Below are 10,383 nucleotides of genomic sequence, written 5' to 3' on the forward strand. Positions count from 1 at the left end.
CCAGCACAGGACGGCCGCCGCCGCACGGGTCCCTCCGCGCTTGGTCTCCAGGGACACCTTGCCGCGTCACCAGCAGTTTGAGAACCGAGCTGGGAGTACTGGTGCATCCGAAATCCAATCCAACTTGTTCCTGGAATACCGAGAGGGCGTACACCACGCTTTAGGTTTGCTTTCGACTCAAATTTTGTACAACTTATAGCGACTTATTTCGGTTTCCAAAAAAGGAAAAGAAAAACAAAGGAAATTGCAGAATCTAATTTCTGGTCCCTTCTTTCTCTTTCTCGCTGTCACTCCCTCCGCAGTCCCGCCAGGAAGTCCTGGGAGGCTCGGGACTCCTGATTAGGAATATGCTTCCATACAGTGAAACTCCTTACACTGTAAATGTTCCTCCATTAAGGGGAACCCAGGTAAAAGGCGTACATTTAATCTTAATTGACAAAAAAATAAAAATGACACACTCCAAAAGCGGTAGCTATTTTCCCACCAAATTCGTACAAACGCCACCGAAGTCCAGGTTAATAAAACAGAATGAGGAAAAGGTCGTGTCCGACGTAGGTTTTATTGAAATGCGCTAGCATAATTTTCCTTCTTCCCCGAATTAAAGCGACCTGGGAAGAGGTAGGTCGCGCCAGGGCAGGGGCGCCTGCCGCCCGTCGGCGGCCGGGGACAGCGCCCGGGCCACTGCTGCAGGGACGAGGCCGCAGCGGCGGGCCACAGCGCCCCCTCGCCGCCCGCGCGCACGACTTCGAGTCCGCTCGCTGCTCCGCCTCCCCGGCGGCCCGGGAGCCCCAGCACGGACCGCGTCCAGAGAGCCCTCGGCCTACGCAGCGGCCGCTTTCCGGGAACGGCCCTCGGGCCCACGGCCGCATTTCTGACGTTTCTCAGCGTTTGGCCTTGCAGGAAACCCCGGCACCTTGAAACGTGCGTGTCCACCCCGACTTGTTCCAAATACAGCGGCCACTGTTGGGCCAAGAAACAAAAATGTGACAGCGTTAACTTTTTTTTTTTTTTAATGCACACATAGAGGAAGGGGAAGGATCCACAGTCAACCTGAAAACGCACACTGCCCAGGTAACACTTACAAGTGATCGTGCTTTCAAGGCAGTTACCCGGGTTTCCCTGAGTGCCAGACCGTTCTCTACCATTCCAGCTCGGACGGCAACTGGAAAGCAACAGGAGCCAAGTGCCTGGCCATCCCCAGGCGCCCCACATGCCTGAACACCCTCCGCACCGGTGAGCGAAGCATCCACGTCCCTGCTCTCCGGGAGAGGCAGCCGTGGGGCCCGGGCGCAGCCGAGCGATCCCCGCGCGGCCTGCACTCTCCGCGGTGCCGGGAGACGCAGCTCGAGCGGATCCAGGCCACCCTCGCAGGCAGCCGCTCTCGGAGCCACCGCCTGGAGCCTCGACACTTGGAGCATGTTTTTTTTTTTTCGACTGATTTTTTAAAAAGGAGACCAAGCCAACTTTAATCTAAGAAAAGGAAAAGTGATTTTTAAAAATCAAGGAGCTTGAAAGCGAAACGGAGTTTATATATTCCAATAATAAAGCAGAGCATAAGTTTTAATGTCTCTGCGTAGGCATTTTAATTTGCTACAGTCACTACCAATAAAAACGGCATGTAGTGCGATTCGACTGTTTAATAGTGCAAGGTAGACGGTTTTTACTAGTAGCAGGCGGCAGTACGGAAAATTTAGGCTTCAGTGGAGGAGTGTAATTGCGGGGCGGAACTGTACTCAGGGAAGAGGCTGTCTCCAGGACCAGCGGCACAGAGCTAAAGGCAGAGGAGGCGCAGGCAGCGTTTCTGGAGGCAACGGGAGACCCTCCAACGCCACATGCACTTGTCTGGTTATATACTTAATTGATGTCAAAATCGAGTGTATCGGAAGCATACGCTCCTGCTCCAAACTGGGGATGTTTTTGTAATAATTCGCTGTTTCTTTTCTGCCCCTGGCAGAGATCAGGCCCAGGGGGTGTCAAGAGAGAGGGAGGGCTGGCGAGGGGGCCAGCCCCAAATGCTAATGAAACCACAGCAGGAACTGGTCTTTAGAAATGGAAATACTCCAGGCCAGTCCTTGGAGATAAAAATTAGACTGATTTTTTCACTTAAAGTCTCTAATTGGAAGATAACCCGAAAGACTGCAATCTGATCTGCTGCTGCTGTGTTTGTCATCGAAGGTGCGCGCGCGCGGCTCATCTATGGCCTCTTACCGGCCGGTTCCCTCCCTGGAAGACCAAAAATGTCCTAGATTTTGTCAGCGGCATGCTCCACAAGGCTGAAGGGGCTCTACCCCTCTCCCCTTCTCTCTCTGTTTCCTTTTTAAAGCTACAATAATCGATGTAAAATATCTGCCCTGAACTGAATCAGGGCGTCCCACTTGGGGGTCGCAGCATTGTCGAAACCCCCCTGCTGGGTCCTCGAAGTGGGTCCTCGAAGTGGGTCCTCGAAGTGGCCCAGAAAGTGTCAGAAGCAGTGAGTTTGGAGGGAGTGGTGTGTTTGGGGGTGATGTATGGAAGGTGCAGAGTTGTGGTTTGCAGGAAAAGTGATGTGGGGGAGCAATGGGAGGTGGGAGGAGTGACGGGGCGAGGGGTTTGGGGACTAGTGGAGGAGGCATGCCGTGCCTGGATCATACCTACCCGGAGCGACAGGCCTGCAGGCCAAGGAGAATGGGTTCTTCTCAAGCCCAACACTGCAGTTTGCAACTGGTTCCCTTGGACCTGGGGAAAGACAAACGCAGCCTCACCGAGCCCTGAACGTTCCGCAGGCGACCAGGCCGGCGGCTGGAGCCTCGTGCTGCCCGCGCGATCCGGACCGGAACGCGAAAAGTGAGGCCACTCAGCGAGCTGCAGAGCCAACAGGGCTGAGGGCAGGGGGCTGTGCGGGGAGGGGGAGCTGCATGCCGAGCTCCCTCCCGCGGCCTCCTTCTCCCTCTACAGCTCTCCCAGCCCAGACGGCCTCCGAAAAAGAGGCACCTGTTGGGCTGGCGCCCCCGCCCGGCTCCGCACACCCTCGACCCCCTGTGGACCCCCTGAACGCGCCCCATCGGTGACGCCTCCCCCGCTTTCAGCCGGACCCGGTAGGGGAGGACTGGAGGAGGGACGAGGAAGCGGGGGTTTCGGGGCTGAGGTCCCAGGGCCCTCGCTGAGCATCACGCCTCTGGGCCCCGCGAGGCACCACCTGCGCCGCTGTTACCTGAGCTACTTGCTCTGCCGACTGCGCCCGCGCCACCAGCCTGTCGCTTTCTGGTCCCTTCCCGAGTGCCAGTGAGGCTTCACGTGCCAGAGGCGGTCTGTCCGGTGACAGTCATTCTCCCGAGCATTTTACAACAAATCCGAAAGAGGAGTCAACTTATTAAAACAAAATAAAATAAACCCCTTCTGGGGCTGGCGTCTTCCGGGTGAGGCACGGGCGGTGTGTGCTAAAATGCTCCCAACAGTGGAAAGTCCTAACGCCCGGGGACCCGGCTCTCCGCTGTGGACTTCGGGGCACAAGGCTCACCTCAGGGCCGTCCTCGCAGTTCGCAAAGAAGGTGCCCGGATCCGAGTCCGGCGGGGACACGCTGGGCGGCGTGGGGCAGGTGACCAGATTGGAGGCCACGCGGGAGCCTCGCACCGAGGCCGAGTAGACCGAGGAAGGTGGAGTGAAAGCCGCGCACGCCACCCCCAGGAGGACCTGGGCCCCAGGTGCCACCATCTCGCACCCCGCCCCCCATCACCCAGCAGCTCCCTGCCTGGACACTGGGGTCCCGCGCGCAGTCACCTGGGCCGGCCTCTTCGCGGGGGAGAGGGAGACACCGACCGTTCGTCCCCCAAGCGGAGCAGCCCGGCCCGATTGCGGGCGGCCTCTGCCTAGTCCTTGCGTGCCCAGCTGGGGGGCGGGGCAGTGGCTGTATTGGGGTGGGTGGGGGCGATGAAGAAGGTGGCTAGGGCGGTGCAGACACTGGGGGAGCTCCTGGGGAGAGGTGGGGGGTATGCTGGAGTGGTGGGGTGCGAGGTGGCTGAGAGTACGTGCGAGTGGCAGGGGGTGCGCGCTGCTGGGCCTGGCCAGGCTGCGGGGCCGCGGGCCGCGGGCTGGGGCTGCGTGAGAGGCGACTGCGCCACAAAAGCCTGCGTGTCCCTCCCTCCTCCCTCTCGCCATTCTCTCCTTCGCCCTCCCCACCTCCTCCCCTCCCCTCCTGGTTCCCTGTCCCTCCCCCGGCCGCGGCCAGGCCGCTGGAGCAGGCGGAGCGGGCGGAGCAGGGGAGGGGGCGGGCGCCCGAATATGCAGATGAGCGCGTGACGGACAGCTCCGCGTTCCAATGTCCCTCGGAAACTCGAGCGCTCCTTCCTCAACTCCTCACTCCCGACTCCAGACTCCCCCAAACCCCGACCGCCGGCCTGGCGCGCGGCTGCGCCCACCGGCTCCGCGCTGCCGCCGCCACTGCTGCCGCCGCCGCCCCGCCGCTTCCCCGGCCCGCGGGCCGCCCGGGCTAGTGCGCGGGCCGGCCTGCCTCGGCCCGCGGCCCCCGCGCCCGCCGCCGCGCCGCGCCCCGGCTGGGCGTGGATGGAGGGCGCCGCGCGCCCTGCCCGCTGCTCGGCGTGACGCGGGCCCCGCGCCCACCATGTCCTACCCCCAGGGCTACCTGTACCAGGCGCCCGGCTCGCTGGCGCTCTACTCGTGTCCAGCGTACGGCGCGTCGGCACTGGCGGCGCCGCGCAGCGAGGAGCTCGCGCGCTCGGCGTCGGGCTCGGCGTTTAGCCCCTACCCGGGCTCGGCGGCCTTCACGGCGCAGGCGGCCACCGGCTTCGGCAGCCCGTTGCAGTACTCGGCCGACGCGGCGGCCGCCGCCGCCGGCTTCCCGTCCTACATGGTAACCGCGCGGGCGGGCGGGCGGCCGCGGGACCCTGATCGGGGCGTAGGCGGAGCGGGGCCGGGAATCGGCGAGCCAGGGAGCGGGGAAAGTGCCGTGGGCGGTAGCTCCCGAGTCGCCGGTTCGGCCGCCGCGCCGCTGGCGGGACAAGAGGCGGGGGGGAGAGGCAGCGCGCCCGGCCGGCGACGTCCCTAAGGCCGGGCAGGACCTGCTCTCCTAGCCTCTGCCCCTCGGCTCCCGGAGTAATTTTCCCCAAGAACCTGGAAATGCGACTCTGCTGGGGCCGGTGGGGTCGGTATTTGTCCTGAGTTCCCCTTCGTTGACGCGCCGAAGCCTGGCGAGGGGTCCAGCGCTGGGCGGGAGCACGCTTCTGTGGGAGCGGGGCTCGAGGGTCGGCACCGCTGGGGCCTCCGGGGCGACTGCCGGGCGCTTAACATTTACTTGCGGGCGTGGGGTCACCGGGTTTGGGGAGGGAGCGGAGCATGGGGCATCGGATCCAGGGCCCGGCCTGGCCCGACACAGTTTCGGCCTTAATTTGTCCCCATGGTTGTGCTTTCGAAAAGCGTGTCGGAGGGCGTTTGGCCTGCTAAGTGCCACTTCGGTCCCCGGTCCACCGAGAGCAGCTCCTGCTCCGCAGACCCGGGGTCGGCCCGCGCGCCTCAGGTTCCGCAGCTGAGCCCGGCCCAGGGGGTGGCGAAGCGCGTTTCGAGCGATTGAGGCCATTACGGGGGATTGTCGCCACTGCCCGCCCTCGGTGGAATTCCAGGGTAGCGACTGAGTAGCTGGGACCTCAAAGGCTGCAAAGGTCTCGAATTTAAACGTTAAAGGCTGAATTAAAATGCTAATTACCGCGTATTTGAAGAATTCGAAACGGTGACTGGCTTCTGAGTTGCAAATTGGATTTGCGGAGCTTTAGAGCGGTGAATAGCGGAGCGGGGACTGTGGGGTGGTTTTTTCACCGTAGAAGGGCGGGAAGGGGAGCAGGGGGAGGCAGCAGCACTTGGTGCATCCAGAGAGATTTAGATATCAAAAACTACCTGTGGGCCTGTGTGCTCGCGCGTTGGTGTACGTCTGTACCCGCAGCTCAGGGACATTCGGAGGGAGATATGTCATTTTAGGAAAGTCAAATGGTTCAAAAATTCGAGAAAACTACAGCGCTTTTCGTGATCAACAGCTGGCCTTAAATTACTCGCTGCGTTTGCTCTGTTGCTGCGGGAAGCGCGGCTCGAGGGCGGTAGACCACCGTGGGAAAGGCGGCCACGGGCGGACTGGGGGTCACCTTCGCGCTGATGCCTGTCGGGTCCCCGCGCAGCCACTCACCAGGCTCTTGTCGGTTCCAGGGCGCACCCTACGATGCGCACACCACCGGCATGACGGGCGCCATCAGCTACCACCCGTACGGCGGCGCGGCCTACCCGTACCAGCTCAACGACCCGGCGTACCGCAAGAACGCCACGCGGGACGCCACGGCTACGCTCAAGGCCTGGCTGAACGAGCACCGCAAGAACCCTTACCCCACCAAGGGTGAGAAGATCATGCTGGCCATCATCACCAAGATGACCCTCACGCAGGTCTCCACCTGGTTCGCCAACGCGCGCCGGCGCCTCAAGAAGGAGAACAAGATGACGTGGGCCCCAAGGAACAAAAGCGAGGACGAGGACGAGGACGAGGGCGACGCAGCAAGGAGCAAGGAAGAGAGTCCGGACAAGGCGAGGGAGGGCGCCGAGACGTCGGCGGAGGACGAAGGTGAGCGGGGCAGCGGCTGGCGCGAGGGCAGGGGCAGCCTTCTTCCCAGGCGGGGCGCAGAGCTAAGTCGGGGAAGATGCTGCCCGCCCAACACCCCGGTTTCGCGCGGGGCCCAGCGACTCCTCGGGGCGCTTCCCGGGGGCCCGTGCTCCCCCTAAGCCGTGACAGGGGTTGGGTGAGGTGAGGGATCTTCTGGGGCGGAGGGTGCCCTGGGTGCCCACGCTGGCCCCGCGTGCCACCGACCGTGCCCGCGCCCCCGCAGGGATCAGCCTGCACGTGGACTCGCTCACGGATCACTCGTGCTCCGCCGAGTCGGACGGGGAGAGGCTGCCGTGCCGCGCCGGGGACCCCATGTGCGAGTCGGGCTCGGAGTGCAGGGATAATAAATACGATGACCTGGAGGAGGACGAGGGCGACGAGGAGGAGGGCGAACGGGACCTGGCGCCGCCCAAGCCTGTGACCTCGTCGCCGCTCACCGGCGTGGAGGCGCCGCTGCTGAGCCCCCCACCCGAGGCAGCGCCCCGCGGTGGCGGCGGCGGCAAGACGCCCCTGGGCAGCCGGACGTCGCCGGGCGCACCGCAACCCGCCAGCAAGCCCAAGCTGTGGTCTCTGGCCGAGATCGCCACGTCGGACCTCAAGCAGCCGAGCCTGGGCCCGGGCTGCGTGCCGCCGGGGCTGCCCGCGGCCGCCGCACCCGCCTCTTCCGGGGCGCCGCCGGGAGGCTCGCCCTACTCCGCGTCGCCGCTGCTCGGCCGCCACCTCTACTACGCGTCGCCCTTCTACGGCAACTACACAAACTACGGGAACTTGAACGCCGCGCTGCAGGGCCAGGGGCTCCTGCGGTACAACTCGGCGGCCCCGGCACCCGGAGACGCGCTGCACGTGGCGCCCAAGGCTGCCAGCGACGCGGGCAAGGCAAGCGCGCACCCGCTGGAGCCTCACTACCGACCCCCGGGCGGCGGCTACGAGCCCAAGAAAGGTAGGCTGCCTGCGGCCCGCGGGGCCTCTGGGGAGGGAGAGCCAGGGGGCCGTGGTTAGTCAGCACTCCCGAGAACCCGGGAGAAGAGGCTCGGGGACCTTCGTCACTTAAAGGAGAAAAGGAAAAAGAGTGCGCCACTCTTCGCTTAAAAGTTAGGGGAAGTGAAGGAGGTGGTGAAGCCACAAGGAGGGGGAGGCCAGGCGATCCTTGCCTTGCAATAAGACCTACCCCATTATTATTTACTTTCCATTTTATTTATTATTGTTACCACTATTGTTGTTATTATCATGACCGTTTTAGTTTTGGCAAACACAGTTCGCCATAAAATGCAAATTACAGCTGGTCTCCCTGCGGAGGAGCCTAAGCTTCGGTGTGGATGTGTTTTGTTGCTTTATGGCCTCTCGGCTGCATCGCCTCTTCAGTCTTGGGCTGGAAGGAAACAAAACCTTCTAGATACTCCCAGAGGCTTTAGTTCTTCAAAAGAGAAAGCGAGATCCTTTTTCCTCTTTCCCCCCTTGTCTATATTGCCTCTGTTGCTCCTAATTCAGGCTTGAGCTGATAAGACCTAAGAAGCTCAAGGGGAAGAGAAAATGGGAACTAAGAAAGAGGACCGAAGTCTGTCTCAGACGGCGGTGGTGGAGGCAGTCGGGTCCCCCAAACTGTTTGCGGGGTGCAAGGGCGAGCTGCGTGGGTGTGCGGGCTGGTGGGTGCACGGCGTCTGGGAGACAGATGGCTGTGGGGTGGGTTCTGACTAACTGCCCCCTCCCCTGACAGATGCCAGTGAGGGCTGCACCGTGGTTGGTGGGGGCGTCCAGCCCTACCTATAGAAGGGCCGGCTCAGCAATGAAAGTAAGTGGCACCCTGCTGTCTCCTCCTACCCTCGGGTGCCTCCCTGCACCGATTGCTCCATAAACTTGCTTAATGTGTATTTCTTGCTTCTTGTGATGGGGTCTGAGGACAGGGCATTGCACCTTCTCCAGTCTTTTTTTCCTTTAAGTGGGAGAGTGTCTGTTCTCTTTTGTAGAATCCTTCTATCTTGTTCAAGTTCTGCTCAGAAGAATCACTCCTTTAGCTGGAATGATATTTATTGCACCACAGCTGTTGTTTTCTCTTTGGAAAAATAGATTATTAAAATCTGGGTATTTGTATGCAATTTGGAACCATGTTTACTACGAAAGACACTTAATAGACGCTTGCTCTGATGAGCCAGTGCTGGTGAAACTTGGGGTATCAAAGCCCTTTATAGATGATGTTTGCAGAGGGAGACGGAACAGACACAAGAGGCACTAGTCTTATCAGTCCTGTCCCCCTGTGTCCAGATGGACTAGATAGGACCCTGAAGTTTGCCTGGCTCACAGCACTGTCTCAAAAAAATACCCACTTTACCACTAAGCAAAATTACTAATCCCACATCTTGAAGATGGGAAGGAGGCAGAACCATTTCAGATCTACTCATTTTTATAAGGTGATGGTGGTGTTCGTGTGGAACTGAAGGAAATGGGATGATTTGGTTTTTTCCTTGGTCCACAGGTAGGTGTCACAATTGCTTTGGAAAAAAAGTCAGCAGGCCATCTCTCTTCCCAAGTTTATAAATATACAGATATAAAAATCAGATGTCTAAACCCGGACCGCATCTTGTGCCACTATAAAAGGGAAGGATCACAGAGCACTCTCAAGCCACAGACTCAACAAAACAGACTTGTGTTGGACATACGTGAATTTGTTGGCATAGTATAGCTCCCCAATGTATGTGTGACTTTTGAAAACAATCTTTTTTCTCAGGATATCTTGAATTGATCACTTCATTGCCACGGTATATATTCTATAGGTGTGATAGGATTTACTGTAAAATTTATTTGTAAAAGATGTACACAGTAGAAATAAAATGTGATTGAAGAACTTGAGTACTTAAGAAGTGGAAACAAATTTGATATTTATTTTTATAATGATATAAAGCTTCTAGTAATTTATGCAAGTTGTATTGCAATGGAATCTAAACTTTTTGTAAATAAATTCTGCCTGGTTTTTATTTGAACATTGCTGGTTATACAATCTTTGTTGGTTGTTTAACAAGAATTCTTTACTAATTTATATCTTAAATTGTAAATAAAAACAGACTAGTATACAACAATATGGTGTTTGGGGTTCATTTTTCTTGGAAGAGCGATTTGGGTAGGGAGCCCTGGTGTTGAGAGTCCATCCCAAAGGTGATCTGACCTCGGGCTTTTTAATGAAAATGTGTAAAATAATCTCTCCCTTCTCCCGCTCATAAAAAAAGGCAGATGGAACAGAAATACACAGTAGGGAGATATATATGGTTTTAGATTATTTGTATACACATGTATTACAAGAAAATTAAGATTTTGTGCTCTGAATATGCAAATTACTTGTTAGTGTAAATTTTAAACACTTGGCAAAATGAAATGATCTGACATCCTCATGCATTAGGATCCATTTTATGTGTATTTCTGATGCTGAGTTATTGAACCTCCTCAGTAAAGTACACTGGAGTGTCGTGATAACATGGGCAATGGAGAGTTACACCCCTGCCATAGATTACTGATGGAAATGATTATTTTAAAGCCTGAATGATCCAGATTGGCATAGATTATTTAGATTTATTGAACGACTTCTTAACTCTCCTTTTCATAAAACTCACATTAAACACAAGGCGAAAATCTGGGAGGAGAGATTGATTTTCCTTTCAGTGGCTCTTACCCTCACCCTGGGGGTAGAGAAAAGTTTAAACAACCTTAGACTATTGCCTCGTTATGGTGTTACTCACTATCTAATTATAGGACACGTCTAGAA

At 57.9% G+C, this 10,383-nt stretch overlaps 2 protein-coding genes across 2 annotated transcripts; one reads left to right on the forward strand and one right to left on the reverse strand.

Moving 5' to 3' along the window:
• Nucleotides 1-271: 271 nt before the first annotated feature.
• Nucleotides 272-3,691, reverse strand: LOC131418956 (uncharacterized). Its single transcript, XM_058563513.1, has 5 exons — nucleotides 3,459-3,691; nucleotides 3,191-3,267; nucleotides 2,635-2,715; nucleotides 1,083-1,162; nucleotides 272-960 (listed from the first exon to the last, which is right to left on the reverse strand). Exons 1-5 carry the CDS (start codon nucleotides 3,689-3,691, stop codon nucleotides 559-561), a joined length of 873 nt encoding a protein of 290 aa, XP_058419496.1. The 3' UTR covers nucleotides 272-558.
• Nucleotides 3,692-4,281: 590 nt separating this feature from the next.
• Nucleotides 4,282-9,436, forward strand: IRX2 (iroquois homeobox 2). The gene is made up of 5 exons (XM_058564380.1): nucleotides 4,282-4,847; nucleotides 6,188-6,593; nucleotides 6,856-7,572; nucleotides 8,347-8,421; nucleotides 9,103-9,436. The coding sequence occupies exons 1-4, from the start codon at nucleotides 4,296-4,298 to the stop codon at nucleotides 8,397-8,399; spliced, it is 1,728 nt and encodes a 575-aa protein (XP_058420363.1). The 5' UTR covers nucleotides 4,282-4,295; the 3' UTR covers nucleotides 8,400-8,421; nucleotides 9,103-9,436.
• Nucleotides 9,437-10,383: the final 947 nt, after the last annotated feature.

This window comes from Diceros bicornis, chromosome 20, assembly GCF_020826845.1.
Source record: "Diceros bicornis minor isolate mBicDic1 chromosome 20, mDicBic1.mat.cur, whole genome shotgun sequence".
Classification (NCBI taxonomy): domain Eukaryota; kingdom Metazoa; phylum Chordata; class Mammalia; order Perissodactyla; family Rhinocerotidae; genus Diceros; species Diceros bicornis.